At 43.1% G+C, this 17,903-nt stretch overlaps 1 protein-coding gene across 3 annotated transcripts in view; it reads left to right on the forward strand.

Moving 5' to 3' along the window:
- Positions 1 to 17,556, forward strand: part of FNDC3B (fibronectin type III domain containing 3B) — a 313,728-nt gene extending 296,172 nt beyond the window's left edge. For all 3 annotated transcript variants that reach the window (XM_066619166.1, XM_066619167.1, XM_066619168.1), the window contains 2 exons: positions 3,420 to 3,544; positions 16,945 to 17,556. In XM_066619166.1, the coding sequence (XP_066475263.1) occupies positions 3,420 to 3,544; positions 16,945 to 17,256 (437 nt within the window). In that variant the 3' untranslated portion in view covers positions 17,257 to 17,556. The remainder of the gene's footprint in view (positions 1 to 3,419; positions 3,545 to 16,944) is intronic.
- The last annotated feature ends 347 nt before the right edge of the window (positions 17,557 to 17,903 follow it).

Raw genomic sequence — 17,903 nt, forward strand, 5'->3', positions numbered from 1 at the left:
CTTTAAAAACAAAAGCTACTGTATTTAATATTCTAAATAAAAAAAAATCAATTTAATCTTGTGAACCAGCCTGAGAAGCCTCTAGTATATTCTCCACCGCAGATCATTACATTCAAAACTCATCCTCCTTGAATTTTTACTTATACAATGTATACAGGCATGCTCCCTTATCCACGAGGGTTCTGTTCCAGAACACTCCCCCCCCCCCGCAGATTGCTGAAACTGTGGATACAGGTAAACGCCCATCCCCACAGCCCAGGGAGGCGGTCCCCCCTCCAGAGGCGAGGGGAGCTGTCGGAGAAGCTTCTGAACCTCTACGGGGCTCTGATTGAGCTATAGAGCTCAGAACACGTGACTTCCCTGGAGGGTTTCTCTGGGCCTCCTAATGCCGTATTGGCCATTTAAAACGTCACTTTCTGTTTCTCTGTGAACCGTAAGTCATGTGTTCTGAGCTCTACAGCTCAGTTGGAGCTCAGCAGAGATCAGGGCAGATGTCTCTGGCCTCTGGTGAGCTCAGAAGCTTCCCTTCAGAGCCAAGGGGGTGGAGGTCCTCTCTCTTCCAGAGGGGGAATGTGCAGGGCGCTGCTGGACGTGATCACAGATAACTGAATCCATGGGTATGGGATCTGTGGATAAGGGGGCCATCCTGTACTTAAATATTGCTCTCTTTGGACTTATTTATGACTGACCTAATCATCTGTCTTGTTCCCCTTCTTGCAACTGTTCCGCCTGTCCTTGTTTCAGAGTACAAATAGCCTACGTATTCCTTAGTGTGCCCTAAAGTTTTCATTCTGTCATTAATTTTTTCAAAAGGAACCCCTGTCTAAATTGAATCCTTTACTGATCTCTGACAAAGATCAGACTTATCTTTCCTTCTTCTCATTTTTTTTTTGAAAAAATCTGGTACTGTAAATTTTCTCCCCCACCTAATGTTCACCTCCCTTTATGCTTTAAATGTTTCTTATGCAACGTCATTGATGTCTGCTCTAACAACTTTAACCAATACTTCCTTAGAGTCATTACTTCTCCTTGAAAACCACCTCAAAAGTTAATGATCTTTCCTCCAACAGACCTTCAGTTTGCCTTCTAGCTTGTCTAGTACTCCTGTGCTATCATTTTTTAAATGCTTCATTGTATCCTGGCCAAGACAGATGTGTTCATTTATCCTTAAACAAAAGAAGGCCAAAGAAATCACCCTGTATCACTTTCATATCAATCCTTACTCGCACTTTGCACCTACTAATTATCTCACACAGTGTAATAATCAGTGGATTAATATAGAATTAATCAGTTGTATATAGTTTTTCTTTGCAGAGTTTGTTAACTACATATTAACCTTTTAGAATACATCTATCCCTTCAGACCAGTTGGTATCTTACTGTTGTAAAATTAAGTTTCAATATAATAAATGAGGGAGCGTTTCTAATCATGAAAAAAATCAGGATATATGGGGTGTATAATAGACCAAACAGTATTTGCACAAGTCTGTGTACATGAATGCAATTGTCCACTAAATAGAATGGAATGCTGAAGAGCTATTGATACCGAAACTTCAGCACATTTTGGAAGCCCATCTAGTGCAGGGGTGACAAACAGGAGGCTTGTGGGCCAGATATGGCCCACAGAAGCTCTTTATCCAGCCCACTAGATAATTGGACTCTCCCTTCACTACCCTTTCAGCAGCGCCACTTCTGCCAAGATGTCACTTTGCAGAGCACCTCTCAGCTGCTGAGCTGCTAAGTGAGACTGCTGAAAGGGCATGATGAGCTTTCCTAGTGTAATAAATGAGGTGTCCCATAACTTGAAAATATGATCAAGATTTGAATATTTTCTTTTGCATCATTTGCAGCTAATGAGTTCCTGCCTGAGAACCAAGCGCTTATTTTTGACCATCTGCTAAGTCAGGGGTGTCAAACTCTTTTCATACAGAGGGCCTGCTGAGGGCCGGAAGTGACATCATTAACCAGAAAGTGACATCATTAAGCAGCTGATGGCCAGAAATCAGCACTTAGTTCACATTAACTGCATTTGACAGAAGAGAAAATATGCAAATCTTGATCATATTTCAAGATACGGGAGAGCCCAGTTTTCATGTGGGCTGCTGTTTCAGCAGTAACACTTCAGCACTGCTCAGCAGTTGAAAGCATGAGGGCCGGATAAAAAGCTTCTGGGGCCCCCGGGCCTTATGTTTGACACCCCTGTGCTAAATGATGTCACATCCTGCTTAATGATGTCAGTTTAGACCCTCAGAAGGCACCATGATTGCTATTTGTCCTAGTGTATGAAATGAATTTGGCTCCCGTAATATGGCGCCTTATATGTGGTTTGCCCAATCTCTCCAAACCCGTTTCCTGGTCGGTTCCCTCTGGCAGTGGCCCAAATGTCCTATGCAAAACACCTGGCTCAGCTGCTAGTCACTGACAGTTGTTTCGTAGGCAAATTCCTGGAAGGAGTTGCCTCATCTCATCAGCAGCCTGGGTCTCCAATGCCCCTGGCCGCCTTCTCTCCTCCTGATTGAGAAATGGGATGACCCAAAAGAATGTACGACTCTCCATAATAATGTGAAATGAATTATGAATGAACTTACAATTCCCTGAGAACCTAGTTCACATACCCTTTTTTATTATTTAGCTTGCACCTATAGTTAGTTTTGATTTATATGTTTAAGCCTGTGCAATACTGGTTGTTCGTGTTTGTTTTTCTTGTGTGTCTTTAGTGTCCCAGAAAAAGACAATTATGCCAGAACGTATTAGGCCAGCAATAACAATCCACAATAAAGTGTGGGATTTTTTTCCTCTCTGAACCTGTTTGGAGTCTTCTTCATTCTTTCTTTGCTGCCGTTTTGGATGCTAACCCCCTTTTCTGCTATACCCAATAATACGTTGTGGCCACCTCTTCACTCTGCATCTGTCTTCATCAATCCATTCCAGTAATCCCCCATTAATTTTCTTTCTTATCCCACTTTATGTATTCTCTGTGAACCTCACCACATTTCAAATGCCTCAGTTACCTTTTCTCTGTTTTATTTATCATCCATGTAATCAGTTTGTTTCAATTTCTTTTTCAGAAGTGATCTTGTTCCTTCTGTCAGCAGGCATCTCTTCCTATAAAATTTCTATTTCAGAATACCTATTCTAAAGCAGAAGCTTAAAATCTTCCTCCCTCTTCTATTTCCCAATTCTTGCAGTTTGCATCTCGTTTATAGAGAGAGATCTTTGCCGTGGGCAGGAAGATCTTACCTGTCAGTACTACCTTTGTGATGTTCTCATTTCTATGAACAGAGACCATAGTCCTGAAAATTGGAGTAGTTAATATATTCCACAAATTTAAAATGAAAGAAACAAAGGAGAAGCACAAGTAACTTATTGCAATACTGGAGTTCGCCTTAGTTAATTAATATGTGGGGATTTTTATTTCAGCACCTCGAGTGAGACAGTTAGAAGGAAACTGTGAAATTACATGGGAAACAGTATCCCCCATGAAGGGAGACCCTGTCAGTTACATTCTGCAGGTCCTGGTTGGAAGAGAATCTGAGTACAAACAGGTAGGAAAACAGTACAGTTTGATATTGTTAACGTAAGTAATTTGTTAATAGCAAGTGCAGTCTTATATTATGGTACTTCCTTATGACAGGGGTCTCCAAACCCCAGCCCAGGAGCCAACCTCTGGTCCCCTATAAGCCTCTGGTCCATTTATTGGAGCTATGCTCCAGTTGTGTCTGGAGAGCGTTCTGAGAGTCGGGGAGGTCATGCCTCAGAACGCCTTCTAAAGATTCCCAAAAAACTGGAAGTGATATTTTTGGGCCCTCTGCCTTAGGCTTTCTGAGGGTCAAGGAGTCCTCCATGGCACTCATAACATGCTCCAGGTGTTTCTTGTGATGTGCTGGTTCTGAGTTTTTTACTCCTGTACACGTAAGTAAGCTGCTTGTGTGGTGGGGGAATAACAGTCCATTTAAGTGTGTGCTTTATTTCTGTGGTGTGTGTTGGTGCTTGGAGAAAACCTGGAATTGAGCCCATTGATTTATTTATTCATCTAAGTCCTGTCTCTAATGTATTCATTTAAATTTCGATGCGACTCTCTGGCCAAAAAGTTTGGAGACCCTTTGCCTTACGGGGTGTTCCTTTTTTTTTTAAGAGCTAAAGATTTGATATACTCTAAAAAAGTGTTTCTCAACCAGGGTACCACCAGTGGTAATTGAGGTGGTGTCTGGTGGTAAGCATTGGACCTCTGGACACATGCTACCCAGCAGTGGGACCAGGAATGTGATACAACAAACAGTGGTAGGAGGCTTGTCTCAGTGGGTAGGGCTTGCAAAGCATGCTTTTCCACGTTCATAAAAGCCTTCCTGTCTTATTGGTGTTTGCCTTGCTTTCTAAAACTGGCTGACATGTGAAGCAGAAGATGATTTTTAAAAGTGTTCTTCAGTGCATGGTCTTTCTCAGGAGCTTGCAGCCTATACAGTCTCTCTCTCTCTCTCTCTCTCTCATGAAAAGTTCTTATGACTCTGATGATGGCAGGAAAACATTCAGAAGTGTATCTTAAAGCTTCAAGACAGGCAGGTAAACCTAATTCAATACATGTGATTTCCAATATCACCTCCGGACTTTGTAGGGCCGGATTCACAATTTTGATCATTCAGAGGATAGCAGTACCTCACCAAGTTTTATAATCTCAGCAGGCTGGAAGACTCAATGAGAGTTGTTGCAAATTAATTCCCAACAGGCCTGTATGGAATAACTTCCTGAAACTGGCTTTAAGAGTGAAGGTGAATGTAGGATTTAAAGAACAGAATAGCCTGTCTTCCTACCTTGCACAGAGTTGCATGTCAGTAGGTTGAATGCTGGATCCGTTCTCTGTCTTGCCCCTTTGCTCAAGCATCATGTGGACCATCCACCTTTAAAAGAAACAATTGTATATATGTCACATAATTCAAGTTTAATTATAATATGTAATCATGTATCTAATTATGCAGATAATGTTTTGTCAGGTGTACATTTACCCTTGCAAAAAACTAAAGGAATTCGCGATTGTTTAAAAAGCATTTGCCAAGCTGCTTCAGGAAGTGGAAGTTTGGTAAGCTGTACAGCTGACTTTTCATCATCAAAGTACAGTCACTACAAAAGCCTCCCATACTATTTTTTCCCAGAAGTTCATCTGGCAGAAAAATACTTTTATTTTCAAAGCTCTGAACTGTTATGTAGCCTCTTTGCTGCCATTCATAAAATGTTGTGCTTGTTTTGACACTTACATGACCAATGTCAAGTTGGAGATGACCTAGATAATGAGAAACACTACATTTCCAAGTGAAAATCTCCAATTGCTGGATCTTTCGAAGAATCGCTTTGCAGTCCCAATTCACTGATATAACTGCCTTCAACCTGCTTCTTCTGTTCTTGCTGTGGATATTATACAAATGGCTTTGCGGAAGGAGTACAATGTAACCACCTGCTGATGACTTGTCATCCAGCAACATTATGCAAATGAACATATACAAAAAATTAGATTAGCTGGGTCACTCCCATCACAGTTGGGAGTTGTTTGCACTTGTGGTATTCAGCAATCATTGAATTATACATCCTGTTCGTAAAGGAAGTTTCTAAACAACCATAACCTATATAAAGTTCAGCTGTTTGCTCTGCATCATCATAAGAGCAAACCTAAATGGTCAATGGATACATTTCCCTGCTGTGTTTTAGCTTTGCTTCAGAGCAAATAGCCATTTGGAGAAAAATTGAAGCCAGGATAGAGTAGTGTCCAATTCTAGAAAATGGATAAACCTTATTTTAATGCCTGCATCAGCACACACTTGCTGGGCTGCAGAAGAGCTTTCACCTTTAAAGCACTGGAAAAAAAACAAAAAACTCTGCATTTTTAATTTTTGTTCATGAGCAACTCTTTATTTTAGGGAAGCATCAGCAAACTGCCCTCAATGGACTCCTTCCTAACTGAGTGTGCCCCAGGGACTTTTATCCATTATCACTGCATGAAGGTTATGAATGCAGAGACAGCCTCAAAGATCAGTAGTGGGCACTTCTGAGGGCCCTGGCCCAGCTGTACCAACCCTTGAGGTTGGCCAGTTCTTATTTTAGATTTCTAGCCCCAGATAGGGCACTCTCCCTAACAGGTATCCAGTAATACAAGGTTGTTGTGGTTGTAAGAAAAGCCTGGCTGAATCGGGCCAAAGAAGAAGGGTGACGGGTTGGAGAAGGCAGAATGGAGCGGCAACAAGAGTATGGAAAAGGTGGATCAGATCAAGGAAGGGGTCAGGTTCATCAACAGCTGCTGCCGCCAACTTCTAGCTCCCTTCCTGGGCCCAGTCCTGCAGCCTAGGTCCATAGGACCTGAACCAGCAGTTTTGCTAGCTCAAGTTCAAGTACACCCCTCCACGCCATGGGGGCTTACCCCCAAATAAGGAAACTACCCAGAGAATGGTCCCTTACCCAGAGAAGACCTCTGTGATTCCCCCCACCCCCAGCTGCAGGATGTAGTGGTATTCTTTCTAGTGTAGGGAAGTAGGATAGGATTGGGCCCATAGACATAGAAGTTGGGGCTTTAAAACAAAAATGTTGGTAGTCTTATATCTATGTAACCACTTCATCCAGAAACATTATAGTGTTTCCATATTGATTCTTACTAAAAAGAAGTACAGCAAAGTGTCCTGGAGGGAGGGAGGAAACAAAGAGGGAATAAAAGGAGAAAGAAAGAAAACAAGCGGGGAAAACGGCCCAGTTACCTAAAATATTAAAATAGCTCAACCAGCGAAGAGTGGCAGTGGCTGTTTTAGTGTAAAGAAGAATCTGTTTTTCCCAGTACAAAATAATGTTACCTTTTAGTGCTGGGGAAAGCAATATTCCCCATTGAGAAGGGAAATGTCAAGGGGAAGCATCTGGATCGTGCGTGCCAAAAGTGTAACAACTGCACATTTATTGCACTTTTAGAAAAGTGATCTAGAAAGACTCTTAATTCACTGTCTCAATGTGCAACTATTTGTAGGGATCTTTGAGCAACCAGTTCCTGCTTGGTGTAATTGGCGGAGTGCGTCGCTGCTTGCAGACAGAAGGAACAGCATCACTACAGCCGATGCTGGTTGTTTTTTTCCTGAATGACTGTTGCTTGCACTTTTGCACATTCACCTTTTTGTTTTCAATGGGGAAATGAGTTGGGAGTCCTGAATGTGTGCGAGTACAGAGAAGAAAGGGCCTTTCTGTAAGACTGAAGAAATCAGTAAAGTCCTTGTTCCTCATAATCAGGCTAAAACCCTTGAGAGCTCTCCAGAGCAATTGCCATGCTTAGCGGTAATGGCAAGAAAGCCAAAGCCCTGCTGCAACCACTTTGTAATAAACAGAAAGGGTGTGGGTTGCATGCTTCCTTCGGCAGAAGCTGTGATTAAGGTGTCCTGTTTAGACCACTGTGATGTATCCAAGTTCTCCCTTCCCCAGCGCCTTGTCTATTTGTAGAATAGGTCCCACCGTCAACCCAGTAGATTTATTGTCAGTTTAGCCATTAACCTTCACAACATGGATGTACTCATAAACAAGATTGGCAAGCAGTAAAATTCACATTACTGAACTTCTGCAGCAGCATCACTGCCTCCTTTGTGCAGTTCACAAAGTAAGATCTTTGCCTCGGGGAGCTTACACTTGTTGGACATTTGTTGGTCTTGAAATTGGGGAGAGAACTACAGAATCCAAGTTTCACTTTTTCTTCTCTTAGTGGCCTTATTAATAAACTTTGGTAGGTGTTTTAGTTGTTGCTGTGGATGCTTATCTCTTGAACGTCACTAAAGGCAAACGTGTTCCAATCAACCACAGTGCTGACTGGGATAATTGCGCTTCTTTTTTGAGAACCATTGTGTTATATAAATGCCTCCTTTTCCACAGCAGTTTGTTATGGGTGTGATTTTTGCCATTATATTGAGTGTAGACTCCATGTGTGTTCTTTTGCCAGAACTAATGGTCAGTATTGATTCCAACTTGACCTGTTGTTGTGTATGTTTCCCTTTTGAATCAAACTTTTGTCCGTGTTTGTCTAGCTGTTTTAAGGAACAATAGGCAGTATCAATCCCTTCATTATTATTATTAAGAATTTTTATATACCATCAAGAACCATCTCAGAATACAAGGATGGTCTGGGATGAGCTCATTCCCCAGTAGATTCTGTGTTGGTCTGTGGCCAAACATAATGTAACAAATTTGGCCATAGATCTCCATCTACCCTTGATGTGTCTGGAACCCATCCTATCCAATTTTCCAGGGCCAGTGCAGAGGTGCCAACGGGGTGTGCCAATGGGGCGCCAATGGGGCGTGCACTGCATCCTGTGGTGGGGAGGCAGTCACAGAGGCCTCCTCAAGGTAAGAGAACAACGTAAGGGAACATTTGTTCCCTTACCTCTGGGCTGCATTGTGGATGCACCAAGAAAGTTGGATAGGATTGGGTCCTCTGACATTTGACCTGCTGGTGTGGTGTCACACACCACTCTTTCATCAAGTTATTGCAGATTCTCTCTGCCTATCATGGTACCTAGGAAGGCTGTTTATCTATTTCTGCCTTCCTTCCTTTCTTGGCTACACCTCCCTCCTCAGTTCCAGTGAACTTGCAACATGGAGGCTGCTAAGAACATAAGAACAGCCCCACTGGATCAGACCATAGGCCCATCTAGTCCAGCTTCCTGTATCTCACAGCAGCCCACCAAATGCCCCTGGGAGCTCTCTGGATAACAAGAGACCTGCATCCTGGTGCCCTCCCTTGCATCTGACATAGCCCATTTCTAAACATAGCCCATTTATAAGTTGCTAAGCAACTTCACAAAGCTCCTTGTTGCAGTGGCATCACTGGAGGGGGGTGCAAGCCACACTGGGTGTCACATCCGGGGAGTGACACCGCTACTGGCCAAAATTTTTAAAATCTTGGTATTTTCAAATGCCATCATGTTATATATCATTTAATGTGTGATTTCATGCAGAATGCAATGAAACAAACCGCATTGAAATATCTCTGTTCTATCAAAAGTTATAGCCAAAAAAATGAGTGGTTGTGGGGTGATCACCTTGCCCAGAGCACTGGCCCCGCCCACTGCATGGGAGGAGGTTCATCATGGGGATGACGCACTGGCCTCCCGCTCCAGGTGACGTAAACCCTAATGATGCCACTATCTTGTTGCCTTTCCCCTGGAAAGTATTTTACATCACTTTTTTTTCCCCTCTTTTTCCTACTCGAAACCAACTGAGTCCCTCCCCAGGTGCTTGCAGATCTCAGCTCCCTCAACTCATGACTTCTGCATTGCTTCATGTCCAAAGCAACTTAGCAGGTACAGGAGAGAGAGACACACACACACTTGACCACAACGACCTATGTAATCTACCTTCCCTTCGAACCATCTGCAGTCCATTGATGAGGTGCACAGTAAACCTCTGGAGCAGTGGTCGTCAAACTGGTACCAGCCCATGTAACACTACCCCTTTCCCTTTAAGGGGTGGAGTCAGGGGGAAAGCAGCAATGTGATCCCCAGGCTGCACTGCTGTGGGGGAAAGGGGGCTATTTTTAAACTTATGCACTACTGGGGTCCAGGGGTGTGTGGGAAGCCCTGCGGAGAGCTCTCCAGGGCTCCCCGCTGCTTGTAAAACGTGAAAGTTGAGATCATGACGAAACCAGAACTTTCACTTTTTAGAAGCCATGGGGAGCCCTGGAGAGCTCTCTGCAGGGCTCCCCACAACCCCAAAACCTGGCAGCACGTTGATTAAGTTTAAAAATAGCCCCCCTTCCCCCACAGTGCTGCGATCCTGGGGATCGCATCACTACCTTCCCCCCTACCCCACAAAAACTTATCTCAGGAGATTTACTCCTGAGAATTTTGAATACCAGTGCTCTGCCAATTTAGTACATCTCACCTGTGTACATGCACGTGCAAATATGTGTAAGCGGAAGTAAAATCTACGAACACAGGATAGCAGAGGTATTGACCTTGGAACTGGGAAACATGGGTGAAAAGTGCCGCTCACTAGGTGCTTTTAGAGAGGTCACTATCTCCAAGCTTCGGTTCTCGGTCCATAAAACGAGAACCACAAGCACAATAAAAAATTTAGAAGTACTTTGCAAATTACGTGGTATGTGAACTACCAACAATAATGGTGCTAAAATGCTTCACTGAATGCTGAGAGAACCTATTTTTTGTTTTCTATCTCAGTTTTTCGTAATTGTCCTTTAGTTGCCTATTCAGATTCTGTCCAAAGTAAGCTTTATTTGCATAAAATCACAATAAACTAACAGATCACTGTGAATTGTTAATTATTTGGTTAAAATTCATATCAGCACAGTTAATAGGCTATGGCTTACTATGTTATTTGATTGCCAGCAGCCACTTATGGCTGCGGCTGTCTTTTTCCCCCTTCTTTCTCTTCAACTTTGCGTAATGAGACAGAGAAGTTGATGACAGAACTCCTCACTGAACTTGCAGCATTAAGTGGAAAACACTGAACAAAATGTTTGAGGACGTACAGGACTGAGTCCAAATGATGAACTGAAAATCTCAGCATAACTTCTTAAATCATTAATCCTAAAGAGATTTTCTAAAATGCATGTTTATTTTTAAAAGCTTGAGAACTAAATTTTAATCAGACATTTTCGATGTAGGTATAACCTATGGACAGCATACACATGATTGGTGACCTAGTACAGGGGTGTCCACAGTTTTCGGCAGGAGGGCCACATCATCTCTCTGACGCTGTGTCAGGGGCTGGGGGGAAAAAGAATTAATTTACATTTAAAATTTGAATAAATTTACATAGATTTACATAAATGAATATATTAAAGATGAACTTATATGATTGAATGAAGGTATTGCAATAGCTCAAGGCCTATAAAAGGCCTTGCAGAAAGCAAGGCTGGCTTTTCCTTTGCTGCCACTACTGCATCACAGACATGAAACAGCAAGCAGTGGAGGGAGCCCCCATCCCACAGCTCATGCGAGAAGTCAAACAGTTGCCCTCACACTGAGAGCAGTTGCGTCGGGCCAGTGTGGGCTCCAACAAATCTCCGGAGGGCCAGAGGCTCATTGGAGACTGGGGGCTCCCTGAAGGCCGCATTGAGAGGCCTCGAGGGCAGCAAGTGGCCCCAGGGCCAGGTTTTGGGCACCCCTGATCTAGTACCTGTGTATAGTTGTTCACATGTTATGGTCAGCATGGATACAACTGTGTACACAGTCATACTCCTGTTCTCAACATGCCTAGTCTTTGTATTTTAAAATTAACTGTCATGTATGTGTGTGCAACGTAACATGGGACTAGCCTTAGCCGTTGTGTATTTCTAAGTTCTGAGTCTCACTCTGAAATAACTATCCACCCCAGATTGTGTTTGGAAGTACCTATGGTTATAAATATAAGCATCAACATTAATTTACCTTTTTCCCCTATAATCATGCCTTGTACTTTTATTTAAGATCTTCAGCATCTCTGTAATTCATAGCAGGAGACAGAGATTAAGGTCCTCATGGTGATCTTTTACTTTATTGAAGTGTGTTTGGCTTGTTTGGGTGAGAAGGTAAACTGCAAATCTGAGAGGTGTGCTAGTTGGAGTATAAAGTGTGGACCAAGGTAATGTGGGTGGTGTCAGGGGGTCAAGAACTGCAATTTATATCACTGCTGCTTTCTGCCTTCCTGTATGTCTGCAGCTGGGCTTCTTCAAAGGCCCAGGTCTCCGAGGATACCCATTCACAGGCATGTTGAGAGAGAAATGACCAAACAGCTTCAGAGCAGGGCAGTGGCTTTGGGGTGGGGGTTCCAGCATGGGGGAAAGATGTCTCATAAGAATGCATCATATTGGAGCACTTTGGGAGCAGATTGATAGTTCGTAGTGCTTCACCTAGAGAGCCGCAGCATTTAATGGGAGCCTCAAATTTGCTGTTTTGGGTGTATATTGTGTGCTGCCACCGAAGCCTCATTATCTTGTCTGTAGCTCTCATGTTAGCTCATCTGAGAAACTTTCAGTAATGGGATCTGAGTCAAATAAATACGGCGTAGGTTAGAGTGGAAAGGCATGGAAGCTTCTTGCATGAGACATTGCTGGTAAATTGTGAGCAAAGTATTTACTTTTTTTGAATAAAGCAGGTTGCTTTTGCAGATTTTTTAAAATGTTGTCTTCCACATTCATTTGCTGCAAGAGGTTCACTTGGTTTTAATAACCTGAGAAAATTCAACTACTAGCCTTCTTTCCCTAACCTCATCTGGCTGATCCTGCAAACTTGGTGCCTGGCTGTTATTGAGGACAGCCTGGATTTGAGTGAGGCAATTGGACCCAAGCAATACTGTAATGGTGATGGTCTGCAAATCTCACGACCAGGAAGGGGAGAAGATGGGCTGCAGAAGCCTGTTAGGGGTGAAGTTAATCCATCACCCTCACTTTCCTTGATTTTCATTTTCCTTTAATCCACAGGATTAAATCTAAATTCTACAAGGTTCTGGATTTCACAAACTGTGAAGCAGGGTTTTTTTGACCATGGAACCCAACCAAATGGATCTTGAATCTGCAGTTTTTTTTCTGATTTGTTGAGCCCTGGAAGTTTTTCCAGGAAATGATGTCATTGAGGCATATAAATTTATGGGGGTTCAAGGCTGTCCAACCCTCCTGATGAAGTCCTCATACTCACGTTGGGTCAACCATTGCCTCATGGGCTAGATATGTTGAATTTTTCAGGTGACAGGCTTTCTGAGGACAGCCTCTGTGGGTACCTGACTTGTAGACTCTCAGAGCTTTCTGAGTGTCAGTCGCAGACACTAATCACAAAGTTCCAAACAACATAGTCCTGGAATGAACTAGAAATCCCTAGCATGTATACAGAGACGCCTGCATTGGCTTGGTCATGTCATGAGAATGGGCAATGGTCGGATCCCAAAGGATCTCCTCTTTGGAGAACTAGTGCAGGGAAAGCGCCCTACAGGTAGACCACAGCTGCGTTACAAGGATATCTGCAAGAGGGATCTGAAGGCCTTAGGAATGGACCTCAACAGATGGGAAATCTTGGCTTGCCCACCAGACTGAGGCAAAGAAGGAAGCCATAGCCAGGGAGGCAGACCAGGGACAGACTGCACTTGCTCCCAGTGTGGAAGGGATTGTCACTCCCGAATCGGCCTTTTCAGCCACACTAGACGCTGTTCCAGAACTACCATTCAGAGCGCAATACCATAGTCTTCCAAGACTGAAGGTTGCCTTCCCCAGCATGTCACATGTGCTTAGTCTCCTCCCCCATCCTCCTTCTTATACCTGCCTCCAGTGCTTTCATCATCTTGACATGAGAGGCTGCCAGGCAGGTATTTTGAAAGGGTCGGGATTATACTGATGCTCCAGTTCTTTTGCCAACAGCTCCCACTGAGATGGCCCCTTTGGCTTTGGACAAAGCCTTGGAGGTGAAGCTGCTGGCCACACCGATAACATCAGCTGCAGCAGTGTCAGCTCTGGGAGTTTTGGGGCAAGCTATAATTTGATTAAAACAGAAAGTCATGTTACAAGAAGTGGAGCATAAGTGCAGTGGGTTCATTTCCGATCCTCTGAACTGTGATTTAGAGCAGTGGTTCCTGATCTGAGAGCTGTGGCTCCCCAGGGAACCGCAGAAACCAGCCAGGGCAACCATATAATCCTAGTGAAAAACCAGCCGCCTTATATTGTAGCTCTAAAGGGGAATTGCATCCAGTGACCCAGCAGGTCAAGGGAGCCACCAGTTGAAAAAGTTTGGGAACCACTGGTTTAGATAATTGTCTGAATATTATTGCAAATATTTGCGCAGCCTATTTTTTAAAGCAGCACGTCAGAGTATGATAATTCTGAGCACATTTCCATTTTTCTGCTTTCATACTGTCTCTGTTGCAATTATCTCTGATGTTGCTTCTCTTTTCATCATTCAAGCATTGTCCCTTTGAGATATTTTGGGAAGGGGTGTCTCCCCAGGAAGCGATTTGTTTTTTAAAAGTGTTTCTAACATGCCTGTTTCAAGCTTGTTGCATCTGGTTATAGCATTAGGAGAAAGAGAGTGAAGCAGATTGTCCCTATTTGCTTTTCCAAAATCACTGTAGGCAATGTCCATTTGTTCCCTGTTCAGCAAAGAGAATTATCTCCATGTTGGCAAAAGTCTTTTCTTGCAATATTAAAATAAGATGCAATCAAAAAGAAAAGGTTAAGAGAACATAATCCACCACCAAAGAGGTCACAAGCAGACTTTTAGCTTTTAAATCAAGGGTTTGATAAACCTGTGACACAATGTAACACTTCCCTGTGAAAATAAAGCATGATCCACCACTACTGCAATGGCTGAAAATGTTTGTTTGTTGTTTGAAAAGATTGCTGCTAACTTCCTCTTGGCTTTTTCTCCCACCTAAGCACCCACTGCCAAGCATTTATGCAGATTCACATTTTCTTCCACTTACAGTGACTCATATTCCCTGAGTCATCCATTTTCCCTATTTTATTAGCATGAATTGGTGAAATTGCAGCTACGTTCTTAATAATAACAAAATGGGTAAATATACCCAAGAGAAGTGCGTTCTGCAGTTGTTTTGCTAGCCGGCTTCTGTATGGAGAAAGCGATCCCTACCCACTGTTTACTCTTTGGAGACTATAGGAGGGAATGATGTATCCATCAAAGCAAATGCCTGATTTTCAACTTGGATGCGTAAAGTGTATGTGCTTCTGCATACTTATCCTCAGTCAGTAATTATGGTGTTTGTGCATGAATTCCACATGCAAATAACTAAGTACTGTAGTTCATTACATTTGGTGGAGCAGGGGTGTCCAAACTTTTTGGCAAGAGGGCCACATCATCTCTCTGACACTGTGTCAGGGGCCGGAGGGGAAAAAAAAGAATTAATTTACATTTCAAATTTGAATAAATTTACATCAATTATATATTAGAGATGAAATTTATATGAATGAATGAAGGTCTTGCAATAGCTCAAGGCCTATAAAAGGCCTTTCCTTTGCTGCCACTGCTGCATCACAGATGTGAAACAGCAAGCAGTGGAGGGAGCCCTCATCCCATAGCTCATGTGAGAGGTCAAACAGTTGGCCATCACGCTGAGAGCAGTTGTAGCAGGCCAGCACGGGCCATAGCAAGTCTCTGGAGGGCCAGAGGCTAATCGGAAACTGGGGGCTCCCTGAGGGCCGAATTGGAAATCCTCAAGGGCCGCAAGTGGCCCAGGGCTGGCATTTGGGCACCCTGGAGGGTTACTCCTGTCTATAAACTCTACTCTGATGGGACCGTGATGGGGAGGGGATCATTTAACCTTTCTTACTTCAGAACCCCCATTTATAATGCTGCACTTTGTTATTGCTGGTTTTCATTACAGTTTTGTTCCTGTCTCTGCCAATGTTTGATCACAATTACTGAAGGACAATCATCTTTCCATCTGCCCCCCCCCCCCAAAAAAAAAACCCTGAGTCAGCTTTGGAAGTGTTCACTGAGTACCAATGTAACTATTGTGTTATTGTAACAAATGTCCTGTCATTTTTATATAAGGAATTGTAGAGTGGCAAATCCTGCAAAAATCTAAGTACGTGGAGCAGAACTGATAGTTCTTGTGGGTGGATTGAAAAGTCAATTAAATAAATTACTTCATAAACAAGAAAATGTGCTGCATAAGTTTCACTGTTAAAACTTTTGGGGACTTTATTTTTTCCCCCGGAGTTTCTAGCTTAATTGCAAAAGTGCTGCCCTTCTTCTGAACTGTGCTGTGCACATGTGGAAAAAAAAATTTGTACAAACAGTGGTGCTTAATGTTGGGGGTGCTTTCTAGGGGTCATACTTGACAGACCATAAATAGGGTTGCCACTCAACTCCAACTTGGTGTGATGGGCTTTTGTGGGGTTATAGGTACATCAAAACACAAGAACACTGTGTGACCCTTCAGACTTTCTGTAGGGTGGTGGAAACCATTCTTTCTCAACAAACTTCTCAGCAGCATATCTTGGGATTTTAGTGAGGCTCCAGTTATTAAATATAACTTGTGATGTTGTGGTGATTTTAGAACTGTTTGTGTGCTGTTTGAACATGTTTGCCACCTCTAGATCCAGGTGGTGTAGTGGTTTGGAGGTGGACTCAGACCTGGAAGATCCAGATTCAAATTCCCCCTTAGTTGTGAAGCTTCCTGGGTGACCTTGTGTGTCACTCTCTCTCAGCTTCACTCTATCAGTCACTCTCTCTCAGCCTCACTTACCTCACAGGGTTGTTGTAAGGAACAAAGGGGGGGATAGCTGTGTACACCGCCCTGAGCTCTTTGGAGGAAGGGCGGTATAAAAATGTGTTAGATAAACGAAAAAGGAGCTAAAAGCTGAATATAAGTTTTATTGAGTTGGCATCCTTCAGTCTCGGAAGACTATGGTGTCACGCTCTGAATGGTGGTTCTGGAACAGTGTCCTCTCCAGTGCGCGAAGCCTGGGTAAAGTAGGTATGGAGGATAGGCTGTTACCCATGCAGCAAATCCCCCCTCTCCATGTTGCTGAAATGGTCCAATGGAAAGGCAGAGGCCAATACAGTTGGTTCCAGCGGCGTCGCAGGAGTTGCCAGAACGTGACTGTGTTCAGCCATGAACTGCCTCAGGGACTCCAGCTCCGGATTTTGCCTCGAGGTTGACTCCTGAAGCCTTTTCCATAACTGGATGTAGCCATAAGGCAGTGGAGGTTTGGGATCAGAGTTTTCCTTCTCTCAGATGAGCTGCCTTCCCAGGATGACGAGCCCCATCTACCCGGTGGGGCTTTATAAGTTTTATAAACAAGTAGTATCTGAATAAGATACAGACGTGTTAATTCAGACTGTTGAAATGCATTTGGTATCTGTCACCTGTTCCCATTCTCAGGAATTTGTCTGCAGACAGAGGACTTGTATACCGCAGGATTAAAATCCAGGGGGCAAAACAGCATCGTATTCATTTTGGTTTTTCCAACCTTGTGCTTTTGTTTTGAAAGGTGTACAAGGGAGACGAGGCAACGTTCCAGATCTCAGGCCTTCAAGTGAACACAGACTACCGGTTCCGAGTATGTGTTTGCCGCCGGTGCTTGGATACCTCACAAGAACTCAGTGGACCTTTCAGCCCATCTGTTGCCTTTCTGCTCCAGCAGAGTCAGCTGCTGCTCACAGAGGAAATGGGAAGGATAGACAATCCCAAGACAAAAAGCATGATGCCTTCTGACGAACAGTTTGCAGCCCTCCTTGTCCTTGGCTTTGCAACTGTCTCCATTTTATTTGCCTTTATACTACAGTATTTGTTTATGAAGTAAAGAGTCCGACACAAGGGTTTTGAGGTATCATTTTAACTAATGCTACGCATTATAATCCACATGTTTTTATTCAGATATTCTTTATTTTCCAGTGGTGTTTTCAAATGCATTTTATACATTTTTTCCAGGGTTTTGTGTTTCGTTCTTTGGGGTGGGGGGTTGTGGTGGAGGGACAGTCCTATCTAGGAGATAAATATTTGTATTTGGGTACACCTTCTTGAAGTTCAAGACCAGGAAATGATCAGACTTCAGAAATATCCAAGCCAGATACCAAAAGCAGATATACTTTGTTTTTTGTTTTTGTTTTCTTTTTAATCGCTCTGCATTTGTTACTTTCCAGGATTCAGAACTGTAACCAATTGCCTTTTGTGTATTTTTTTCTTTTTTTTGCTGAAATCATTGCAGTCTTTAAATTGCAGTTTTATTACATTAGAATAACTGTTTGCTTACAGCTCTTCTGCACCTGCAAGCCTTAACTGCCAGCGTGTAATAGCGTGGTGGTTAGTCTATATCGTTCAGCAATACGTGTTGTTGGACGACCAAGAATTATCCATGTTGCATATGATGTTATCCTCTACATTTCCCCCCCCCCCTTCTCTTTAGTATTTCTTCTCCATGGTAAAATTTTAAACTCAGCTATGTTTATC

Source organism: Tiliqua scincoides, chromosome 3, assembly GCF_035046505.1.
Source record: "Tiliqua scincoides isolate rTilSci1 chromosome 3, rTilSci1.hap2, whole genome shotgun sequence".
Classification (NCBI taxonomy): domain Eukaryota; kingdom Metazoa; phylum Chordata; class Lepidosauria; order Squamata; family Scincidae; genus Tiliqua; species Tiliqua scincoides.